Here is a 25,082-nt window from a genome sequence, read left to right as displayed (position 1 = left end):
GGTGTGGGGCTGTGTGGAGCAGCCACCAGGGCACTGACGTCACTGCGGCTGCCATTGCTGAGTACCCGCCATGGGCAGGGCCTGTGCATACCTTCCCTGTAATCTTGCAAGGCAGGCGCAGCTGTAATTTACACATGGAAGAACCAAAGGCTCAGAGAGGTTACGTAGCTTGCCTAAGATCATTCAGCTGGTTGAGGCCGGAACAGGATCCACATCCAGTCTGGATCCAAATCCCAAGTCTTTCCACCTCACGGGGCCTCTACCATGCTGCTTACTGTGCAGTCAGATGGGCTGTTCTCAACTCCAAGAGAGCACGAAGTCCTGACAAAAGCCGGGAGTTGGGGGTAACTCAGGATGGCAGCTGAGAAACAAGTCAGAAGTCTCCAATTCCCTAACGGGTCCCCTCACATTTTTACCACACCTGGAAAAAGAAAGACCAGCTTTGCTTTAAATGGTTTTTATTAAAAATTGTACCAATTAATGGGGGGGAAGATACACGCACACACACATATATGCATGTGAAGAACATAAAGCTGAATACTCTGTACAGGTTAAAAACGATGGGTCCCCATTCCCCTCCCTCTCTTTCTCTGTCTCTCTCCCAGAGGCAGAGTGCCTAGGACCCAGGACAACTAACCTGGGATCAACAAAATGCTACATTCTCACTGGGTCTCCCCTTGACAGCCCCTGTGGACTCAGGGATGGGGTGGCCCACTGGGCAATGCTCACAGAGCAGGGAGAGGCGCTGGCCACCTGTGCAGAGAGGGGCAGTGCAGACCCGGGAGCCTGCACGGGCTCTGAGCACCTTCAGCCGGGGAGGCTGGCACATCTGTGGAAGAGCTCAGCTTTCTCTGCTATTCTCTCAAACCTCAAAGTCCTCACCAGCCCCGGGGTGCCTACTGCCCACAGTGCCCCCAGGAGCCGACACAGGCTGATAGGTTAACCCCTTCCTGGAAGAAGTGCGGCCGGCGTGGCCTCCCACCAAGAGTCCTGGCCAACACACAGAGGGACTCGGCAGCTTCCTCCAGCCTGGGCTGCAGGACAGATTCACAGACGCCCTGCCGGGCCAGCTGAGCCGCAGCAGCTGAAGTCTTCCTGCTTCTGGTGCTCTCCACTCTCCCTACCTCTCTCTTCATCAAGTTCTCCTGGGGCAGCAGGCTCCTTCCCAGAGGACTGCAGGCAGATGGAGCCCTTGGCTGATACATCCCAGACAACCCGCTCCGTGCCATACCCAGGCTGGAGCCACCCTCGAACAGGGACAGGCTGCTGAGGACAGTGAGACGTGTCAGCTGGGCCCCTCTGAGCACTCGGAACATGCTGCCACATAAGCTCTGGACACAGAACAGACCCCCTCCCCTACACGTTCGGGGAGGTCACTGGGAGGTGATCTTTCTCTGACTCAGATTGAGCAAGAGAAGGCCACCGGGGCAGCTCTCCAGCAGCCCAGACTTAGAAGCCGGCGAAGGCAGAGAGACCAGGCTGAGTCCTCCAACTCGCTGGGCGAGTCAGATGTCTGGCCTGGGGGGGTTCCCTCCCCAGTTCTGTCCAGCAGCTTCCAGAAAGCCCTCCTCTGGGGTTCTGAATTAGAAGGACTGTTGTGACCCTGAATATCAGGCCTCCCTTCCTCCAGAGCATTTCTACAAAAGGGAGGGAGGTTTTCAGTCCCTCTCCCACCACCCACCCCCAGCAAACCACAAAAGCTCCCGGTTACAGGTCAGGACCCAGGGCAGACTCTCCCTCCCTCTAAATCTGCTTCTCCACCCCTGTCACTAGAGACAGCCAAGCTCCTGGAGGTGGGGGATGGGGAGAGGGGGCCCAAGGGGAGGGACGTGTCTCCTGAGGCTGGACTTGAGGAATGTTCAGACCAACTCACCAAGCAGAGGGGGAAGGGGCCAGGCTGGCTCACCAGGCCAATTAAACACAGCCAGCCAGGAGGAACCTCTCCCCCTCCTGGGGCTACTCTGCCAGTTACCTCCTGGGGTTTTTTTGGGAGGGGGAAGGAAGGGAGTTTGAAATTTTGCCCCGGCTTGCTTAGACAGTGAGTTAGTTCCTGGCTTCGCAGAAAATGGAGACAGTGCGGTCAGACCACCCTCCCCGTGCCTGGCCCCAGGCTCGACGTCCAGGTGGGCTTGTCAAAGTCCTGGTTCAGTTCCCCAGACAGGCCACAGGGCATCCTGCCTGGGCCTGGCAAGGTGTCTGAAGCCGATGGCTGTGCCTCAGCACCCAGGCCTAGACCATTTATTTACTCTCACTCAGCTCAGGTGGAAAGTCTGCCAAGAGAGGTTCAAAGGTGGCTGGCAGAACTAATCCTGTTTTCTTGTGTGTGCCACTCAAGCACATAGCAGCAGCCTGCCTGTCACAGCCATGGTCCAGGAGAAGGGATAACAACACACATCCTATACCCATCATAAAACGGTATGGAGACACACAGGAAAGGCTGGATTCCACAATGGTCAGCGTGTCCCAGAGCCAGTCTTGATGCCTGTTCCCTGGGCTCCTTCTTGTAAGCAGGAACCCATCTTCTTAGCAGACAAACCATGGTACACACCCTGAGAATATAATTTTGGCTAAAAAGAGGTAATACCTCCAGAGCATCCACGCAGAACAAAACAAAGGCTTATCCACAGTTTGAGTTCCTTCTCAGGGCCACGGTGAGCCCATACAGCACCCCTTCCTGGGTAGACACTAGGGCATACAGCTTAGCAGGCACAGCACGGGCTGGATTTTAGCCTCCATTATCTTCCTCTGCAGGTGCCCTTGTGCAGTGAACAACCTGCCCAACTGTACATCCAGAAGATCAATGCTTCCTTCGACAGTACTGAAGACCTCCTCTGGGCAGAAGTGGAGGAGCCTGGGCTTGTTCAGATCTGAGAGTTTACTCTGAACTCCTCCAATTCCCTTGGGTAGCCTTGGGGTCTTCTCTGCCCAGGGAAGCCATCTTTTCCTTGGGCCTTGCTTCACCATTAGCACCAATGTTATCTTTTCTTACGTATGCAAAAATTATAATTTAATTTCTAAGTGTCTGGTTAATGGATTCCCTGTGTCTTTTCAGATTCCCTGTGTCTGCAATCAGAGCTGCCAGACTGGCTGCTTTAAATTCTCTCCATTAGTGCCACAGCAGGGAGAGAAGGGAAGAAGTTCGGACAGAGGCAGCTGCAATCCTGCTGACTTCCAGAGCACGCCCTCCTGGCCTGGCTGGAAGCTGAAGGAAGACAGGAAATGTGTACCAGCTTTGACGGTTCCGCACTCTAATCACTGTCTGTTACTCTAAAAGACACATTTCAGCTGACAAAGCCACTGTGCTGGCTTCTTCCTGTATCCCACTAGGTGTGAAAAAGGAATGGGGATAAGGGGGAGGAGGTATGTTGTTTCCAAGGAAACAAAGATGTCTGGGTTCCTCTAGGGCTGTCTCTTACAGGTGGGATGGCCACCACATTTCCCAGTCCCACTGCCATCCTGCCCCTTCACGCCCTAGAGTGTTGATACTGGGGATGGAATGCAGTCTGTTGGCTGGGTCTTCAGAAAGAAGAGCTGACAAAGGCACAAGCTGCTGGCTACAGCACATTGACTGGCTATTTGGCTCATCCATCGTTGACACCACGCCAGTCCGAGAGAGCCAGAGGTGGCAGTGGTTCTGCACCTCAGGACCAATCCTGGGGCCTCCAAGTGGGACCAAGTCAGATTTGAGGCCTACCCGGAAGTTTGGTTCATGTTGTGGCATGTTTGAGGGGGTCCTTGGAGAAACCCAACCCTCCCTGAGGTCTGCTGGAGATGACAGGGCTGGGCAAGAACCCCTGAGCCCTTGCAGTGGGTGCTGGCTGGGCCAGACGAGAACCCAGAGACAGGCTGGCTGGCCTAGTGAAGTTGCCATGCTCAGATGGAAAGCCCCTGGCCAAGGCCCTGGTGGGTGAAAGCAGTGTGACCGTCCAGATCTCAGGCCCGTGCACGGTGGAAGGGTGATAGGTTTGGTGGAACCAGGAGTCTAATCCAGTCTCCTATTTCTTAAACGAGTTCTTGTGGGAAAACTACAGTCCGCTTGCCAGAGAACATGACTACCCAGTCATCTTCGACAACTGCCAACTGAAGAATGTACTTGTCACAGCCCTTGGGAGGCCCCACCATCACAGACACACCAGCCTCTACTTCAACAGTGTTTGACAAAGGCCCCCATTCGTGGTCGAGGCCCGAAACAGGGAAAGAGGTCCCACTTGGGTATGTCTTATTTACAAACAGAGAAACATTTTAAAATCAAAAACACAAAACAACTCCACAAGACACAGCATCAGTCCTCGCGCTGTCCTTCCTGCTGTGCCATGCGGAGAGGGCAGCCCAGCCTCACCTGGGACCTGCCCCGTTCCTGTTCTCGTCTCCGTTCAAAGCGAGGTTGTGGAGAAAGAGCAGGGTCTGCCACCACACGCGATTTCGGTTCTGCTGGTGCTGAAAGGAAAAGAATCAAGGTGACTCCTAAAGGCAGCCTCAGAGGACTCCCTCTCATTTCCATTAAGTTCGGATGGACAAACCTCAGGACGGTGGCCCTTTAATCCCATCAGTGCAGCAAACTGGGGGGGGCGCCGGGGCGGAGGGTGGGGGGTGCCCAGAGAAGTGGCGATGACGGCGAGATAGTCGAGTTCTCCAAAAACAATTGCAGTTGGAACATTAAAAAGAAAAGACCAGGCTCTTTATGCACTGTGCACAAGAGGATTAAACTTTTTCCCCTGCTTGCAGGATTTTCCAGAGTTTAGCCAAGTGCTGCTTTTAATCAGATTGGCTCCTGAGCCCCTCAAACCTCAGCTGCACGAACAACAAACTTTCTTCAGAAAGAAAGAGAAGAAGTGCCCCCCTCGCTTCCCCCCACCTCCAAAGTAACACAGAGAACAAGGGGGAAAAGCAGGGGGAGGCTGCATCTGCAAGTGATTTGACACTGTGAAGGTCAAAGGGTTAATCTTCAATTTAAACCACACTGCTGAGGCAGCAAAAATCTGATTTCATCCAGTGCAAACACGCACACTCACAGACACACACACACACACACTTGTGCGCCCGCCCTCTCTCCCTTCCCAGCATCTCCAGCTCAGCGCGGCCCTTTTTATAGCTGCTCTTGACAGTAAGCCATAAATAATCCCTCTTGGAGAGCTTTCCTACTGACTGGAGCCAATTAAACGTTAAGCAAGAACATACTTGAAAACAAAACAAAAACAAAGAATGCACACTACTCTCTGGAGGTTATCCCAGGTCCTACTGTCAGGCAGGGAAGCTGAGGGCAAAGGTCAGGGGTCAGTGGCTCACAGGATGGTGGCTGGTGCCCCGCCCACACAGGTATCACATCCCAGGGGCCAGCAGAAGTCCCCTGAGGGGACTGAGGGGCACTGGAGAGGTGGTCTTTGTCCTCTCTTTGTCTGCCAGGGCAGGAGGACCTGGCTGGGCCCCCTCCGCCGGGTTCTCAGTGGACAGAGGAATAAAATGCTAGTGTGCAGAAAGGAGCCAGCACGGGCGAGACTCGGATTACCGTAGTGGCCCAGGCAGCCAGCACGTTTATGTGAAGTGTCTGGGGAAGCTGGAGCCCTCTCTTGGGCTGTCTTTAGCCACAGTCCGGGCCCCCACCAGGCAACTCCTAGTCAGAGCGGAAGAGGAGGGAGCGGGTAAGTTAGTGGCAGAACAGGAAAGTGAGGCCAGGTCTCCCAGACTCCTAGAACTTCCCACATCCCTCTGGCCCCAGGCAACAAGGCGATGTCCAGGCTGCTGGGTTCCCTTTCACCTTAGGCCGCAAAGAGAGGGGAGGCGTCAACAGAAGCTGACCTCAGAGCCCTGCCAACCCAGGTGAACAGAATGCCCCACGTCTGTGGCAACAGCATTCAGCATTCATCTGCAGAAGGGAGGCCAGAAAACAATCCAGAAAGGTGGAGGCATGGCTACTACTAGGAAGGGAAGGGAAATGGGGTGTGCCACGGAGGAGGCCTGGCCCACTGTGGCTGGGGAGACCATGGCTTCCTCATGTTTTGTAAATAAAGATGAGTAAAAGGAGGAAACACACCCGGCTTAACAAAATCTGGTTAGAGTAAAGCAGCGTGACAATGGACTCAGCTGCAAACCTGGAGACTCAGGCCCACAGCAGCTGGGCAGAGCACGCGGCCCCGGCCCCTCCCCAGCTGCTGCCCAGGACAGGTGCAAAGGTCATGGGGTGGAACAGGAGGAGAATCCAGGAAAAGACTAATCCCTGGAGAGGCCAGTCTGCTGGAATTCTGAGTCTCCTCAGGTGCCTATTTGGAAAGGCCAAGTAACAACAACAACCGTGATCATAGCAATAATAGTAACACTGAGTGTGCCAGGTTCTGAGTGTTTTACATCCTTGATTCTCAAAGTGTGGTCCACGGACCAGCAGCCTCAGCATCATCGGGAGCTTATTAGAAATGCAGACCTACTGAATCAGGTAGATTCAACTCGGAGACGCACTGGAGTATGAGCAGCACTGCTCTACACAAAGTAAACTCCATGGGTCCTCTCAACAACCCCACGAGGTTGGTCTATAAATGTAGGTACAACCCCACTTTACAGATGAGATCACTGAAAGAGGGAACTTGGCCACATAGCTGGTAAGTGGCCAGGACTGGGCTAAACCCAGACCTCCCGGCCCTAGAGCGCTGGTCCTTCCCCTCATCGCAAGGCTCGAGCACTACCATATACCTTTCTTCATACCAAAGCAGGCCCGCCATCCTCCCCTGCTCTAAATCATCTCAAAACAGCTCAATAGCTAAGGAAGGGAGATCACAAGTCTGTGACTTGGGGTCTAGGCCAATTCCATCTCTATATGTTTCTCCCAAGATTCCCCTGATGAAGGCCAACCTGCTGCCTAGGTCCTGAGGTTTTTAGGAATGAAACAAGGCAGCACCCTCTCTCCCATCATTTGGGGGTGGTGGCGGACCCAGAAGCAGCTGTGGGCCAGGAGTACTGTCAGACTAGAAAGCTGAGGTCTTGCTGGGAGACACAGGCAGGCCTAGGCTCAGGAGGCAGGGCACACGGCCCCACCCTGGGGAAGGACCCAGGCTCTGTGCCTCTGCCTGTGACAGGCCTCGGGGCACTGTGGCGGAGCACGGCACTCTGGGCCAGGAATCAGAGGATCTGGCCGTAGGCTGGGGTCTCCCACCAGCCTGTCTGTGAGTCTCCACTCTCCTTATTAGTGACATGCAGGTGTTGTATTAGATCAGTGCTGCCCAAACCTGACTGTGTCGCAGAATCCACTAAGGTGCTGTTGTAAAGACACAGTCCCCGGGAACCCCTCAGACTGGGTCAGAATCTCCAGGGAAGGGACCCAGGAATTTGTATCCTGAACAAGCTCCCCGGGGTGACATTTTTTAAATCAAAAGTAACATTCGTTATATATTTTAGTCATAAAAGTAATACCTGTTAACTGTAGAAACTTTGGAAAATTCAAGAAATTAGAGGAGAAAAGAAAATCACTCATAATCCTACATCCTAGAAGAAAACACTTCATAATCTGGTTTTTTCTTCAGTCTCTTTCAATCTCTTCCCACCAGAGGAAGGACTCGGCCAAGCCAGAGGTAAATCCTGCCGCGGGGGTTCTGGGCAGCCAGGCCACAGACAGGCATTTGAAAACCACTGAGGTGCTTTCCAACCCTAAGGACTGGCGATTCGGCACTTGTCATCCACAGTTACATTCAGGATTACAACTCACAGCACCAACCAGTGACTCCAGTCAGCCTGGTGGAGGGTCCGGGTTGGCCTGGAGAACAGACTGCCCTGGACCAACTGAAGCTGGCTGCTGTGGCAGTTGTGAGGCCAGCAAGAGCTGGCCCCGGAACCTGCCTGCGGTCCCAGCAGCCCTTTCTCTGGGCTCAAGCAGATGCTACACATATTCCCCTGAACCTTCTCCTGCCACAGGGCAGCCCCCCAAAGGCCCTTTTCTGAAAAGAAACCAAGCTGCCTCATACCAAGAGAATCAAAGAATGCCCTGATTATGAGGAGCAACAATAAATGAAGTATTTTTTTTAAAATTAAACAAAAGGGCCTGACTAGAGAGGAAAGAAAAAGGACTTGAAGGGAGGCCAGTGAGAGAAACAGTAAAGAGGAAGGAAATCACCATTCACGGAACAGGATGAAGTACACAAAGACACCAACCACCAGAGAACAGGATTCTTCCCGGAGAGGTGGGGAGAAGGCAAGAAGGAAGGGGAACAGGAGAGAGGACGCCTGGCCTCTGACTCTCAGGCACTTGGCAGGGCAGCCAGCACACAATCTGAGATCAACGGGGACAAACCCCTGGAGCAAGGCCTTGCTCTCCCAGACTTGGCTTGAGCACCCCTCAAAGTTCGGGAACCTGCAAAGAGTGGGGGTTCCCATAATGCATAGCCGGGGTGCCCTCAGGGGTAGCGGGTTGGGGTACAGCAGATGGGAAGCTGGTGGGAATTGAAGCTTACACCAGAAGGCCTCAAATTCAGAGACAGGAGGGCAGGGCCAAGGCACGGAGGGAAAGAACAGAGGTGATGCTCCACGGGAAGGGGTCCTAACACAGTGGATAAAAACACTCTCTTGACTTAAGGAGCACAACCAGGTATTAGAGATCTAGGATGCTTCTTTGCCTCAGTTCCACTTTCTTGCTGTGGTCACGGATGAAGGCATCAGCCAACAAGTGTTCAAGTCACCCCCACTGTATGCAAGGCACTGTGACAGAACGCACTGTCGTTCCTCCTGTATAACAGGGCACAGGCAGGGGCATACAATAGGTGCTCAACGAGTGCACGCTGGACTGACTACAGACAAGTCAGCCTTGCAAGATCACCCACTTGTCTGAGGCCAGAACAACTGATGTCTGGCCAGGTCTAGAGATGTGCTCGACGTGACAGAATCAGCCTCCTGCTTGGGGAGAGGCCCAACTAGTAAATGGCTTTCTCTTTTTTTTTTTTTTAAGAGCTGGCTATGGTGTCTGACAAGGGTGGATTACACAAATCAAACTCTGTTTCATCCCACATGGCCTCTGCCCTGAGCACAAAGAGTGTTCCCTGCCCCTCACCCCCCATAAGAATCTCCCTCTGCCTCTCCCGCTTCGGATCCAATTCACACCCTCTGGGGGCTTTGTGTGTCATCGGTGTTCCAGATGCTCCAGCAAGAGCTGATTCACCCCAGAGAATTAGAGGAAGGAGCAAGGCAACGCGGTGGCTCTGCTTTTAAAAGAACCTTGCAAGTCTTCCAAACAGCCAGCCGTTTATAATATCTCATACTTGGAACGGAGTGCGTGCCTGTCTTCCCGTGTGCTCCTCACAAAGATCTGGGACAGAGAAAGGGCAGGTATTACCCATCCCATCTCATGGAGGAGGAAGCAAAGGCTCAGAAAAGTTTCCCCGAGCAAGTTAGCTGAGTGGGGGGTTATTCAGACTCCTGACTTCTGACTCCGGGGCCCTGTTCTTTCACTAAAATATTACAGTGTGTTTTATTCACATTATGAAAATAGTATTAACTTTTCAAAAAGAACCGCCTCTGAATTGCTCCCCTAGCATGTTTAAAGACATTGTTTCCGGATCATTAACTATTTAGTAAGAATGCTGTGGACCAGAAAAAATAAACCTTTCAGAGGCAGAGCTAACCAAGATCAAACAGAAATAAAGCTAAAACTGGACTGAAATTATAACTTCAGATCATGTTCTGCAACCAACATCAGTTTCTTTAGAATGCCGGCTTTACCCGGCTTTACAGGAAGCTATGCTATAAAGTGACCTTTCCCTGTCTCTTCTCTTTCCCCCATCATAGCCTAAACCCACTCTGGTTGAGGCTGAAGGAAAGAGCCTTGCCACTGAGAAGAGGAACACAGAGATAAGGGGACTTCAAGAAAACTTCACTTGAAAGAAGTTGGGAAGATGTTTTTGTTGAGCTCAGTGCGCTTTTATCAAGCACCCAACTGAGCTAAGAGTTATGAAGGATACAAAGATGAGCAGGATGTAAACCTTGTCTTCAAGTATTTTACAATCTGAAGGGGAGAAAAGCAAGAACACAGAACTAAGCGTTACAGGAGGCAGGGCCGGGTGGGGCAAAAGTGAGAGCTCCATCGTAGTCTCGCTCTCCAGGAGCGCTCGCTGAGGAGCATGGGTGGGAAGAGCATGGTTTTAGAATCAATCAGATCTGTATGGCTCCCAGCTCAGGCACTTATAGTGTAACTTGGGCATATTATCTCACTTCTCTGAGCCTCAGTTTCCTAGAAAATGGGGTCTAGAAGTACAAGGTTGCTGTGGTGATTAAATGAGAAAAACATATGTAAAGCGTTGGACCTGGTGTTGCACAGAGCAGCTCTCCCCTCCCTGGTGAGGACAAGAGAGACGTGGGCCCCACTTCACTTTGCTGAATGCTTCCCTCAGTAAGCTCTGCTCACAGCGCCCACCTTAGGAGGACTATCTTCTAAATAGACCCATGAAGTCCTGGAGAAATCCCTGACTTTTCACTCTGGGCTGGGCCGTGGCAGACAGGGGCAGCTGGGCTCAGAATTCCAGGCTGCCAAGCCAAGGAAGGGGTTCCGAAACCCATGGGGCAGCCCTTGGGCCCAGGGTGCCTACTGCCTCAGAATGCTCCTGACCCAGACAGCCGAGGAACGAGCAACGTGGCAAAACGGAAAAGGAAAAAATATTCCTTGCCAAGAGCTTCCTCAGCCCAGCCAGCAGCGCTAAGAGGATGTTGAAGCCACCGGCCACCACCATGGCAACACCAATCACTTCTTCAAGGAAGAAAGGGCAGCCTGGGGCCAGCCGGTTCTCAGTTGAAGACAAGAGGGCTTCCGCTAACACGACTGGAAGCCACTGGCACTGTGGGCTGGAGGTTCGGGACAGGGCTGTGCATACCACCCATGTCCCCAGAGCCTCACGCTGCCCTTCCACCGCCTGGAGGTAGGAACTACTGAAGGCTTCTCCAGCTTCCCCCAGCGGGGGCTCTGTTTCCCTGAGTCTGAGAACAGCTCCATCAAACTCCTGGGCAACTTCTTAACAACTCAGAAAGGAACAGCGGTGTGTGTGTTCTGGTCAGAGGTGAGGCAGAGAGGGGACTGGGGGGTGGAGGGTCTAAAGTGCTCTGGAGAAGGAACCCCAAGGCTCTGACTTTCAATTTGGGGGCTTTGCAGCTGGCTCTTCTTGTCCTGCTTGGGGCCAGTTCCCTGGACAGGACAAGGCAAGCTGAGCAGAGAAGAAGGCCTGACCCTCCTCCCCAACACACACACGACTGTTCTCATTCTGGTCATGGAACATGCCCTCTTAGTTGCCAGATGTGGATCAAAAGGCAAACCAGACATTTGTCTTTCTCTCTCTTTTTTCAGTGCCTCCCCCAACCCGTCCCCCTATTACCCCCACCCCTCAAGAGAAAAAAAACAAAAGCCAACTCCCATCCCCATGGCTTGCCTTGGTGGGGAAGGAATGAACTGTCCGGAACTACAAGGCCCTTCTCCTGGAAGAGAGAGTAGTCAGGTGCAGAGTTGTGTGGGGAACTCGGCCTCCAGTCAGCCACGCTGATGACTCAGAAGCTAAATATAGCGAGCGATATAAACAGAGCCAGCCACAGAGCAAACACAGGGCCCCCAAGCCCCAGCATGGCTCTCACGCACGGCGGCTCTCAACAGCCCCTCCCCCAGCCTCACTCTTCCCCAGGCATGCCCTAGGTAGACCTCCCACTCCTGGGACAGAGGCTGGCTCCGAAGGGACCCTTCTTACTCTAGGGTGAATCTCTGGGGCTCCTGCCCAGGGCTGCCTCATTCTAGGGCTCGAACCACCTCATTAGCCAGAGTCTGAACTCCAGAAAACCACTTGCCAACAAGGAGAGCGTTCCCAAAGGGTCAGGAAGCAGTCAGTGGCTCCCTGAACAAAGGATCCAGGCTGCTGGCAAGGCAGCTGCTAGTTAATAAACCATGCAAACACCACCTTGGGTACAACTTTCAAAAGAGCTCCCCAAGAACTATAAAGTCCCGTCCAAGCGAAATCCTAAAATCAACTTTTAACCCACTTCCAAAGGTGTTAAACTGTCCACATGTTAATGGTTACACGTATTACAGTTTCCAAAGGGCCCTCACATCAACTCTGCAAGGTAAGTATTGGAAACCGAGGCTCAGAGAAGTTAAATGATTTGCCTGTGAATGCAGAACTCCTAAGTTATAGACCTGGGATTTGAACCCAGGGCTGCCTCTAACTCCAGGATCCTTTCTGTGATATTGCAACTAGAGATGATTTAAACTGAGTAGCTGGAAATTTTTCTCAGATTTCATTTTCCAAAAAGTCTAATTTCTATTCAGGGAATTTCCAAATCCGACTGTTCTGAATGGAGCCACTCCTGGTCCAAGGGAAAAAGCCATTTCCAACACAAAGAATTCCAACACTCCTGTAGCTTTGCTCACTCAACAGTCTACAGCAGCTACTTTTTTTTGAGGATTCTTGGCTTCTTAACATTGCCCAAAAACATCCCTACAAATTTCAATATGGTGCCAATGGGACCGGAGACTTTCCTAAGGGGAGAGGATAGCAGCTACAGCCCATTCTTCAGCCCACGCTGCAGGAGCCCACGGCAGAGGGAAAGAAGCTGGGACTCACACCTTCTGGCCAGAGCAGCCCGTGAGCTCAGTGAGAAAGCAGACTTGCACTACCCTCTTCCATGCAGAAGCTGGATGGACACGGAAACACCAGGGCCCTCTCAGAGAACCCGAGTCAAGGTAGGCCATGGTCAGAAGGCCACTAGAGGTCACCTGCTGCAGCCAGTCAGCTCACAGAGGAGCAAAGAGGGGAACCTTCCACTCCTGACCCAGCCAAAGGAAGGCAGGGTGTGTGATGAAGTCTACAAAGGCTTTTATGTCCACTCACTCTGCCTCCAACTCTCTTGCCGCTTTGGAGACCCAAAGAGCAGGCAGCAAGCACCTTACTGATCTTCTGCCTCCAATTCCTCACCTGTTGGTCCAGAGGAGCCCCCGTGAACTGATCACTTGGGTAACCAGGCTAGACCTCCACCCTCCATGATCCCTGGGAAATAGGCTGGGAGGGTTTACGGCCCACATAAACCCACACCCAGGGGAGTTTGGAGCAGTTGCATCTGGGGTCATGTTGACGCACTCAATATTCCATGATGCCATCCTAAAATGCACTGCTCCATCTTCATACCCCTCCCTCTTCTCCACATCTTCTAGGGAGAATGTACAGAAAAAAAATACACAAAAAAAGGATAACTGAGGTCTGCAACCAGGGACAAAAGGCAGGAGCTCACACTCCCTACAGGACTCAGGGACCAATGGCCACTCTCTGGTCCTGGGACACCAACCAGATCTGAGGAGAGGGATGGCCAGGCCCCTTCGACCTTCTTACTGCCTCTTGGGTTGTCTTTCTGGGCTGTCCCACAATGCTGGGGGATGACCATCATTCTCTGAGGAGAACTGTACAAGGCCAAGGCCCATAACTGAATGGTGTGGATCTCTCTGGACAGGGCAGGCAGAGGATACTCAGAAGAGGCAGCTCTGCTCAGGGATCAGCTTGACAGGTGCGGTGGGAAATGCATTGCGAACTGACAAGAACAAACGTGGGGGATAATCAGGATAATAGACAGACAGAAGGAAAGAAGCATTAAAGAATACCTACTGTGTGCCTGGAACTGTCATAGATATTTTCTCACTTAATCTTCAGAGTCACATTCTGTGGTATTAGCTGTAACTGACAGAAGAGAAAACAGGCTCTGCGAGGTCAAGTGACTCTGCAATGGCTAGCAGGTGGCAGAGCTGGTGCTCAGCCCTGGGCCTTCCGACTTTGTACTTGAAGCCTAGAAACTTAATCCCAAACCACTTCCATCCCAGTGCCTCAGTTTCCCTCCCTGCAAAGGTGAGACAAGGGAATAGGGAAAGAAGGTAAAGGATAAGAATATAAGAGTGACAACAGTACTTTCTAGATATGAAAATATTTAGACCATAGTTTATATAATAATCAAGTTCAGAAAACGACTCACTTCTTACAACTATCTACCAGAAGGTCCTAGGCATGCCAGTGCTCCCTCTGCCTGTACCGTGATCCTGGCCCTTCCCACAGGATGAGCTCTTGGTGAAGGTCTGTGAGCAGGGTTAGTGGGGAGTAGGGAGTTAAGAGCAACAGGACTCCCTGAACAAAAAGGCTGGCTCTTTGTAATGGAAAATCTGGGAAAACCAGCTCTAGGTGGGAAAGGCCTCACTGGCCAGCCTCCTGCCACTGCAGGGTAGCAGAAGCAGGTAGCTGGCAGGAGGGTGAGGGGCACAGGAGACTCAAGAGCCAGTATGGGGTGAGATGCAGAGCAGGGGAGACTGTCCTGCAGTTCTCCAGCTCTGCTGTTCTGCTCCTCCTCCTCCCTGGCTGGGGTGGCTCTGGCTGAGAGGACAGCACCTTGTCCAGAGCTGAACCATGCCCTCAAAGAGGCAGCCCCGGACTGGGGGAAATGATGCCAAGCAGCAAAGAGCAAGGTCAGACCTTGGCATAAGGGCCGCCTCCTCCTGTTCAGGACTGAGTCAGGAAGAAAGGCCCAGGGCTATGTTCTGGTCCTGTGCCTGGCACAGCTGGGCAAGGGAGGGCTCCCCGCCTGCTCCCAGTCCTACAGGGGCTCAACAGTGGATGGGGGAAGTTTCTGGGAAGCAAGTGTTGGGAGAGATCCGGTCTATTGGGAATGAAGAAAGCTGCCTTCCAGATAGTCCTCTAGATGAGTCTAGGAGACCCACAGCCACTGTGTCCTCCATCAGCTCCAGCACCAGGACAGAAGCTGAGTGAGGTCCAGCAACAGGCCACAGAACCAGGGTAGAGTGAAAGGGCAGGAAGGAGGCCAAGAGACAGAAATCAAGAATCAGAGTAAGTCCACACAGGGACTGAAGGGGAAACTCGAAGCCAAGTTTCCACAGAACAATCAAAGGAGGGAACAGGGACTACAGCTGGGGGCCAGAGGAGGAGGCCAGACTCCCCTACTATCTAAGCATAGGGCCACCCTCCATTCCTGATCACTAAGGGACTGGAAGAGCCACCAGGACCAAGCCTAGCCCCAAACTTCCCTCAGAACCCCTTGGCAGAGGCACTAACCATATCTAACCCCTGATAGCCTGTTCTCAGGACACCCACAATTTCTCTTTCCCCTGGTGCTGGCAACAGTTTGGCCCTTAAGTCAAACCTTCTACTATCAATAGCTCTCCTCTGGTCACCTGAAGTTACCCATGGAACCTCAGGGGGTGCCCAGTCATGGTGAATTATTTATTCTCTTGATTTCCTGACAGACAGACAAGACTAGACACACACACACACACACACACACACAGCCTGCTGGCCCAGGGACACTGTCCCAGAGGTAGGGACTGTGCTCATTTCCAGGTGGTGTGTCTTTGCTTCAGCAGTGGCTGTCCTAGCACAGATCCAGCCTCGGGCTCCTCTCCCTGCCTTGGCAGCCATCCAGAAAGCCAGGCCAGAGAAGCAGGGTTAAGTGCCTGGGGGCTGGCCCAGACAGCGGCTGCCGAGCAGGGCAGCCTCCAGGCCGTGGCACGGAGGGCTCCTCCAGCATGAGCCTGCCAGCCGCCGCCTTTGTTGATGGACTCTGCCACATGCTCGACTGACACGCGATGCTCCGCCCTGGCGGGGCTGGTGCCAGGCTGCCGGCCAAGCACCCGCCGAGCGCCCGGCCGCTGGTCTGGAGAGACTCTCGGAGGTACACTCTCCAGAGTCCCAGCCCCGCTTCCCAGACAGAGACAATGAGGAGCGGCCTCCCCAGCTGGAAAGTGTCAGGTTACAACCGGTTCCACCGCTTTCCCCCACTCAGGCCCATCCCCAGTCTGGGTTCCCCTGTTTCCCACTGCACCTCAGCCAGGCACCCCCAACTGTCCAGTTACCCTGCAGCACCCTGAAAATCTTCCCCTGAGGTCTGTGTGGGACAATCGCCCAACCCGGGCCTCAAGAAGAGAGAGCTTGTCAAGCAAGCCTGCAGAAAGCCATCCCATTCCCCAGGAGGGGTCGCAGCATCTCGACACCCTCCTCTCATGGAGCCTGAGCTTAGAGCAGGCCCATAACCAACTTAGAGCTCTGAGATGAGGGCAAGAGTGCTCACGCAGTCGGGCCCATCCAGTCCACGGGAATCACAACAGCATTAGGCCAAAACTCCAGGACCTTATCCTTGAGGCTTGGCAGACGGAGTCCTGAGGCAGGCCCCGGCCCCCCAACCCCAGAAGACTCACCACCCCCGCAAGCTCCCATGCCTACTTGCTGCATATGAAGCCGATGGAACTGGTCTGCAATGCACTGAAGTTTTCGGGCAATCTGTACCTCTGCTCGATGTTGCCACTGCCCTTCAGGGGGCTGCTCACCAAGGGGCAAGCCTGCAGGGAAACTGGCAGGGAGAGGGAGCCGGTAGCCAGCATTGCCTGCAAAGACAGAGGGCCCACATCTCAGCATTCTCCACGACTGCCCCATCCTCCCCATGCCTACCACTCCTAGCTGAGACCTGGGGCCAAGGGTAAACCCCAGGATGGGAAGGGAGAGGAACATAGCCTGCCTTTATCAGGGGACTCTGCCAAATTCAGACAGCCTGACTTGCCATCTGCCTGAGTGTATAAAAGTTGATGCTGGGAGAACAGAATGAAATGGTCCCAGCCTTCGCTTCAGTTCTCCAGTCACTGGCAGAGCCATGGCAAAGGTAATAGGCACGGTGAACGTGCTAACCTTCTGTCCTTATTTACCGAGCTACATTGACCACAATTTATTATTCACGTGGTAGCAGGTTGAAGATCTTTGGGAAAGCACTGGAGGCAGCTCTCCAGAGTTCCTGGGTTGAGCAAAGCAAGGGACAGAGAAAGAGAAAACAAAAAAGCATCTTCACTTCTTAGTGAAGCAGAGAAAGGCTGGTCTTCGGTCATGAAGCTCCGGACAGTGGCACAAAAATTAGGGAGAGAAAACTCCTTAGACCCACAGAACAGCCAAGTTCCTCTCTGGAGGCAGCCCCAGGCTCCTCACTTACCCACTGCAGGCAATCCAGCTGCCGCTAGGGGTGCCCACCGCCTGCTCCCTCCTGTCCCTCTTCCCCGCCCGCCCGCCCGCCCGCCTTATCCAGCTTCTCAGACTCCCGCCAGAACTGCGTGGCCAGAACTGCCCTGTGGAGCAGCTCCCTCTAAGAATAACCACAGTGTCCCTGCGACCTGCTCCGTCAGACACAGCAAGATAGCCTCCGAACCTTTCCCTCCCTCCAGCAGCTATTGTGCTCAAACAAGAAAACAGACTGAGTGTCGAACCCTGCCCTTTTGCCAGAGGAGGGCATGTTGCTCATAAAACAAACCATTTAAGCCCACAAATGAAGGGGTCTTGTCTGAGCCTTAGAAACAGCCCCTCTGCTGGCACTGAGCCCAGGCAGGCCAAACCTCTTTCTCCAGTTCCCCTTCCTAGCACAGAAAGTCCCGAGTGACAATTGGGGGCCACCTTCTGCCTTCAGGAACCTTCCTTCCAAGAATAGGCTGGGTTTTTCCCTTCAATGTCAACAGCGAGTCACAGATCCCCCAACCTTCTCCAGGGCAATGTGAGCCACATCATTACCAGGACACAAAAGGCTGGGCCACTCAATGGGCCACAGGGTGTAAAAGCCAAAGCCCAGGGACCCTCCCTCCAACCCAAGGAGACACCAGGGACCCACAGATCCCTCCAGGAAGGGACAAAAGAGCAGAAACAACGGCAGGCCAACTTGCCGTTCTTGGGGCCCGAGGAGCACAGGTGAGGAGCAATAACAAGCAGAGAGGCAGAAGGGTGAATGCTGCGGACTCAGCAGCCCCTGCTGCTCCATTTAGGGAAGGAAATAGCAAGGGGCAGGTTTGGGGAGGGGAAGTCCCCTCTTTTCCCCCAGTCTCTATGGGAGGAGTCCTGAGGCTAAGAGCACTCACCATAAAAGAGTCGCTGGGGTTCCTCGGTCACCCCACAAGGCAGCATGACACCCTGGCTTGGGGAGGCTGGACTGAGGGTCTGGGTGGCCTTGTCTTCCTGGCTGGTGGGTCGAAGGCCAGGGCCACAGCAGTGGGTGAGAGGGAAGAGCCGCAGATGGCTGAGGGGGCAGTCCAGCTGGCTCGGGGCAAACAGGTCAGCAGAGAGCAAGCTCCTGGGCTGGGTCCCCGGCTCCCCATCCTCTGGCTGGAACACATCATCCTCCAGCTCCTCTACACACTGAGGCGACTCCATGTCCCCTGTTAGGGCGCAATGCAGGCATCCGGGATGCTGCCCCCAGTCAGGCCAAACCTGGAAGGACTCCCCCCGCCTTCCTTCTTCCCTGCCCCTCTTCTTATCTGGGGAAGTAAGGCCTGGTACTGATGACAGACAAGCAGTGCCAAGAGTAACACCCACCCCCAAATGTGGACTGCCTCACCTTTCAGGGACTCGCCCTACCTCTTCCCTGGGCCCACCCAGAGTCACCCTCCCCTTGGCCTCTTCTTCTGACCCAGGACAGTCCCAGTCCTGAAGTTTGACTGCTACTGACTCTGAGCAATAGCACAGGCAGGATCAGCTGCTACAAGCACAATGGGTAGCTGGGGAAATGTGGACAAGGCTGTCCTCTGTGAGTGACTGTGGAAGGGCAGAAGGGCGCTGTGACTGGCTGTATGAGCAGTGCTCACAACACACACACACACTCACTGCCCTGAGGAGTAACCACCAAGCTCTCATCTCAGTCTGAGCTGAGCTCCAAGCTCACCAGCAAAAACAAAAGCCAGAAATCCTAGGGCAGCCAGGTTCCCTCCAAACCTGCTAAGCCCCGCCCAGCTGCTCATCTACTAGTCTCCACCCACTGCTTGCTCAACACAACAAACAGGCTGGAGGTGTGGTAAGAGAGTGTCCTAGGAGAGACAGGGGAAAAAGACCTAAGTTCGTCATTGCAGCTGCCCACTCAGCAAAGCAGAGCTGTCTGCCCACCACAACCTGGACTCGAGGGTAGGTCCAGCATCCAGCAAAGTAGCCAGCCTCCCCCAGTTCAGTCTACTCACTAGTCTCCAAGACTTCAAATCTTTCCCCACAGCCTCCCATTCCTGCCAGCACTGAACCTGAGATTGGTACAACCTGCCTCACAGAAGGAAGTGAAATTCAGCCCTCTCTCTGTGACCTCACTCCCAGCCTAGACTATTCAGGTTGTTGATATGAGTTTCATGGTGATAAAGAAGTTCCTCTTGCTCTGCCTGATGGTCTTGGAAGTCTGAGCTTGGAACTACCCAGCAACGTGAGCTCCCAACCCAGGCCCCTACACATACACCAGGAACCACGTAGGGCCCCTAGGGCAGCCAGAAGCAGCAACCCCAAGTGGTTAAGGATATAGAGAGACAATGTTTGTCACTGCCAGATTCAATTAGAGGTCCCCTGGGAATTCTGTCTCCGGTCTCCTGCCTTTGAAGAACAAGCCAAATGGTCTGTGGGTTGGTAAAGTACTTAAATGAATCTCCCTTATTTCAGAAATCCTGCCCTTCCCAAATGCAAGCTTTCTCTGCTTGCTTCAACCCTCCCTCTATCCCATCCAGACCCTGAGCTATCTATGGTCCTATCTCTGCCCTCTTCCCTGGAGAGCGAGGAGATGCCCACTTGGATGGCGAAACAGGCACATGGTGTTCTTCGGATAATGTTTTCCAAAGGGGGGTGAGAGAACTCCAGCTTATTAGTCCCAGGAAAGAAAGTTTCCCACTGAAAGGACCAAGTGCTGTCCTGCCAGTCACCTGGCAGGGGCTGCCCTCCTGCCCTTCAACCTCCTCTGCAAGCTGGCAATCCCAACCTAAGCAGGGGCCCTCCAAAGCCAGTCACAAGCAGGAGTCATTGTCTTGGTTTTTCCTTTGAAGCCCGTCACCTCCCCCTCCCCCTCCCAGCAAAGCCCCAAAGTTCAACCCTTGTTTGGCTGGACGGTGGGGGAGGTGCAGCCAGAGGGTGTGGCTCTGCAAGCCCGGGGGACCCTTCCCACTCTCCACAGGAACTGCAGGTGGCTCTTCTGTAGGTGGGAGCCTCTGAGGGTGAGGGCTGCTGGGCAAGGCCAAGTGTAAGCTGGGATACAGTAAAGAGAAACCTCTTCTTCCCCTTCCCCTGAGCTGAAGAGGTGATGTCCAAACGGGTAGGAGAAGGGCACCTCCTGAGAGCACTGCCAGGGAAGGCTTTATTCCTAGCAAGGAGAACTAAAGCCCGCTGGAGCCTTCCTAGCCCCTGAGGGCTCTAACAGGGATGCTGAACCTAGACTCCTCCTCCTAGAAGGCAGTAGCCAGACACTCTGAACCTCCACAGGGGCTAAAATCTGGGAACGCACACATACACCCTCACGCACTCACACAACACACAGCAGACCTGGGTGACTCCAGGAGAGAGTCTCGGCCTCCGAGTCGTGATGCCAGGGCTCCGTGCCAGGGTCCAGCGTGACGAGCACTTGGGGGCTTGGCGCCCAGACTCAATTGGGAAGGAGGGGAAAAGCCCAGCTGTTAAGGAGAGGAGGCTTCAGACTCTGCAGGGAGGCGGGACGGCCCACAACTCCCTGCCCTACCCCAAAGTCAGACCCAGAGGCCGGCCGTTCTAGGGCGCCCAGGTCTGCTCAGCCGTGCACCGCTGCTTACCCTGCCCACCTGGACCCAACTCCTTGGAGTCTCAAATGCCAGTACCCCCAAGTTCCCTCGTGGAACAACGCACCCAGATGTGGGTTCTGCACCCCGTTCCTGCACCCCGGCGCCCCAGTCCCTCATGGTCACCCCAGACGCCCGCAGCCCAACCCCTCCCGGGCCCCCAGGCGCAGCGCGACTCCTCTCCCCACTTCTCCGAGGAGATGCAATCCAACTCCGCCCGGCCCCCGGCCGCCCGGGCGCTCACCCGGCTGCGGCAGGAGGCGGGAGGCGCGGACGGGGGCGGCGGCGGCAGCGGGCGGGCGGGCGCGGGAGGAGGCCACTCTGCACCGCGCGGTATTGTTTCCAAAATACGCCCGCTCGGGGCATCCCGCAAACAGCTGATGAGGCCCCGCCCCTAGCGCGTCACCCCGCCGGCTGGCCAATGGCGAGTGGAGCCCCAAGTCCCGGGCTGGGCGGCTGCCAGGGACGGTCACGAATGTACGAACCTTCCCTTGGAAACATTGCAAGGGGCCGAGCAAAATTCCTACCCCCTCCAGAAACGCAATAGGAGCGCCGCCGCCCGCGCAGATTCCTAACGCAGGCTAGGGAAGCGCAGGAGAGTCCCTGAGTCCTCTGTATTAGGAGGGAGAGAGGGGGCGCCAAAGTGACTTTTGTCTTCTCTTTCTTGGGAATAGGCTGAATAATTACGCGCGTCCAGAAAAGGAGGGGAAGAGGAGGCGGGCAGCTTTGAGACGAGGCTGGCGGCATCCAGTGAGTGCAAGGTACACGTTCCTGTGGATCCCGACCTGGTGGCAAAGCATTCTCCCGCCTACCGAGCGGGTCAGAAGAAAATTCCAGCCCCAATACTGTAGGAAGCATGAGAACACGTGTATCGCGCTGTTAGTGAGTGACATTCAGATCAAACACATCCAAAGGGACCCTCAAATCCTCTTCTTGATTGGGCGTGGACAATCAGAAAATAAGCATCTAGCTGAAGAGAGGCGAGATCAAGAATGTAGGGGCTGCTTGGGCGGTTGACACACATCCTGTTTATGGCAGCATCCAGAGATGGTGCTGGTGCTGCCAGGAGAGCAATGTGTCCTGCAGATGGCGTACTATTGGTAAGGGCTATTTCACAAACATTTATTGAGCGCCCACATTGTGCCAGGTACTGGGCTAGATGCCAGAAGCTTGGTGCCTGCCCTCAGGGAGCTGACAGTCTGCTTGGAGAGGTAGACTGAAATTGATGGAAAGCAGCATGGATGTGTTCATTCTAGGGATAATGACTGCTGGGAGAGGCAGAAAAATCCAGAATGCAAAGACTGGGGAAGGCTTCAGGGAGATGGCTTTTGAGTTGGGCCTTGAAGGATGGGGAGATTTTTCAATAAAGAAAACCAGATAAAACAGCCAAGGCCTAGGGGCAGCAGAGTAAAGTGTGGAACTGGAGAACCTGTACTGGGAGCAGGGGCAGGCTGGAGGACACCAGGATTCAGGAAGAGTGGGCATGAACAGGTAGGTTCAGGTCAGATACTGAGGTGTCTCTGGGATGCCAGGCTGTGGAATCTGTACTTAATTCTGGAGGCAAAGGGGAGCAAAGATTTTATAGAAGAGGAGTGACTTGACCAAGCTTGAATTTTAGGAAAGAGAAATGAAGAGGCTAGAAATCAGTGAGAGGGGGCCAGTCCCTGCAACAGACTAGGTGAGCATTGATGGGGCGGTGAGGACTGGCAGTGCTCTGACCACCAAGCTGCTCTCTCTGGGTTGTAAACTCAGACAGACTTAAGCTAAATGGAGCTGGGACCCTTAGCCCAGAGGAGCCTGAAGTCTCCTTGAGCCTTTTTCCTACCCATTCCTTCTCTAGCTCCTGCAAAGAGTACCTGAAAGAGAGCGAACCAGACATGTTGAGGGCTGTGGTTGCTCAAGTAGGAAAACACTGTCCCCAAAGGATGGAGAAGAGGGAAAAAGGAAAGAGGGGAGAGTCCAGAGTGGCCAATGCCACACATGGGGAGATAAAGAGACCAATCCCAGCCTCCATGCAGGGCACTGGGGAGCCCTCACCATGTTCACCATGCACAGACCTCTTTCCCCTCCTTCCTGCCATCCTTCTCTTCTTATTGTCATTTCTCCTGTGCCAGCATCTCAGGCTGGACTGTGGTGCTAAATGGCATCACTATGTCAAGAGTAGAACTGAAGGACCAAGCAGCTCTGAATGTGTCCTCTGGGGTAGCACAGGCCCCAGGGGGTAGGGGTCATCCTACTTCTCCCACCTATCTAAGCTGCTCCAGCTCTGTCTCCTTCCTCACAGCCCTGCACGATGGAATTGGGTCCACAAGGCAAGGAAGGTGGTAGAGCAAGATTTTAACCTGGGATCCATGTATTCGCCAGACTCACCACGGTCTCCTCAGCTTAGGGTCTGTGAGCCCCTGAAACTGGGTAAGTTTTTTGTGGGTTCACACAAACATTTGCGTGTGTGTTGGGGGATATCTCCATAGCTTGCAAGATTTCCTTATAAAAGATTAAACATCACCACTTAGGGAAATGGAGCTGGGGAGCAGAGGGGATCATCTGAATGGGTCTGGGCAGTTTGCAAGATGGGGGGAGGGTCTCACGCTCTAGTGACATTTCTTCCAAGACCTCTCTCCCAGGCCTTCGCAGGCTGCTCCCTCAGGCTGGTTCTGAAGGACACCGGTGGCTTCGCCTCCTGTGCTCTCAGCCTCTAAGGTCAAGCAGCAGGGGCCCAGCCTTCTGAGCTGGAGGGACCAGAAAAGACTGTCAGGGATAAAGGGGTCAGGGAGGTCAGGAGCCTCACTCTCCACCTCTCATCACTGTCAAAGCAGACCCCTCCCTCCAGGCCCTTTCTCTCCTTCCAGCACAGGGCAGACTCAGCAGTGTCAGGGCCCACTGGGCTGGAGATCAGGGCTCTGAGCTCCCTGACCAAGGAACCCCACGAACAGATGAACCCTGAGCTTTTGACTAGGCTCAGAGCAAGTGCCCATTGCAGCCACAGCAACCTTTACTTTGGAGAATGTCTTCTCTCTTTCTCTTCCCACTCCTTGCCCCAGTTTGTTTTCTCCTCTGCTGGCTAGAGCTGGCTCTTGAAGGAGGCAAAACTTTGCCCAGGGCAAGGCAGAGTTGCTCTGAAAGTCATCAGTGTGGGAGCCTGAGAGGGAGGCAGACCTTCCCCATGAACTGGGAGGGATGCAAAGAGTTAAGAGGAGGCTGCTTTCAACAGAAAAGAAAAACCCAGCTCCCCATAGAAAGCGGGCAGGAGCCCTGTCCATTGTTCCACCTGGCTATAGGATTTCTCTCTGAGACAAGGAATGGGCTCTAAAACTCCGGTAACTGGATCACTGGGAAGGGAGGTTTGTAAAAAACCAGCTGACAGCTGAATAATAGGAATTACCAGGCAGGCTGCCCCGGGGTTACCGAGGTTTGTAACTCAACCCCCAGGGAGGGGTTAGATTGGAAACTGATTTATGGGTAAGGTGGGGGTCTTGGTGGGGGAGCCCCTTGCCTCTTAAATCCCTCTAGGAGGGATCGTGTACAGAAGAAAGACCAGGAACCTGGAAGGCTTGGTATCCTTCTCTCCCTGGATTTGCTCTAACAGAGTGAATTTATCTCTCCGTGCATTATTCCATCTGTCGGCAAAGGAATAGCCCCTCTCTTCTGAGTTACAGAGTGTGTGCATGTGTGTGTGTGTGTGTGTGTGTGTGTGTGTGTGACAGAGAGAGAGAGAGAGAGAGAGAGAGAGAATATAGCAGAACAGACAAATTGGCTTCTGCTGATGGAGTAAGCAAGTGGAGAGACTTGATTTCCCAGTCGATGAATTCACTACTTGCCAGTCACTGGCTCAGGGGAATTCAAATAGAAAAAGCAGCTACTAAAGAGAAGACATTTGGGACTTCAGAGACCTGTGTGTATAGGGAAATGCAGAGTCTGAGGCTACCGTGCTGAAGCCCGGTGGAACCTAAAAGATAAGGTGCGGTCCAGGAGCCCATGAATTATGACATTCAGCACATCTTCAGTTTTGTTTGGGGGGAACACTCAATAAATATTTGCCAAATGAGTGAATAAATGTACATTTCCGCATTTAAAAAATGTGAAGAGTTCTGTGTTGGCGAGTGGGAAAAAAAGCTGCAGTGGAGGATTTTCCATAAATGTCCTATCTACGTTGTGTTTGCCACTTGGGATGGCTGGCCTTACCTGAGTTTCTTCTCACCAGCAGAGGCTGCCCCTAGGAGGCAAAGACGATGTGTCATCCCTTTGATACCCTCAGACCACCCTCCTCCAGGCTTGGCCCATGATGGAACTCACTAAGTCTGTGGAGAAGAATTTACAGAAAAACTACAGGCATGGTCCTTAGGGCAGTGTCCTCAGCTCCTCTCTCCCCCACCTCCTGCCCAGCCCAGGGCTCAGCATGCCCAGCCCACGAAAAAGAAGTTGGCTGTATTCTGCCGAGGAATGAAGAAATCCAATCAGAATACTCCTCCTTTTACTCCACTTCCCCAGGATGCAGCCTCTTTCCTGGGCAAAGTACATT

At 53.7% G+C, this 25,082-nt stretch overlaps 1 protein-coding gene across 1 annotated transcript; it reads right to left on the bottom strand.

Moving 5' to 3' along the window:
- Positions 1–441: 441 nt before the first annotated feature.
- Positions 442–20,929, bottom strand: BMF (Bcl2 modifying factor). Its single transcript, XM_044765169.2, is given in 7 exon segments — positions 442–4,437; positions 16,212–16,372; positions 17,876–18,172; positions 20,295–20,375; positions 20,378–20,422; positions 20,808–20,863; positions 20,865–20,929. Coding segments are annotated over 7 exon segments (807 nt in total). The 3' UTR covers positions 442–4,335.
- Between the last annotated feature and the right edge of the window lie 4,153 nt (positions 20,930–25,082).

The sequence above is a fragment of the Equus asinus genome, chromosome 2, assembly GCF_041296235.1.
Source record: "Equus asinus isolate D_3611 breed Donkey chromosome 2, EquAss-T2T_v2, whole genome shotgun sequence".
NCBI lineage: Eukaryota > Metazoa > Chordata > Mammalia > Perissodactyla > Equidae > Equus > Equus asinus.
The sequence above is the reverse complement of the archived record's forward strand: the minus strand, read 5'-3'. Positions and strand labels throughout refer to the sequence as shown.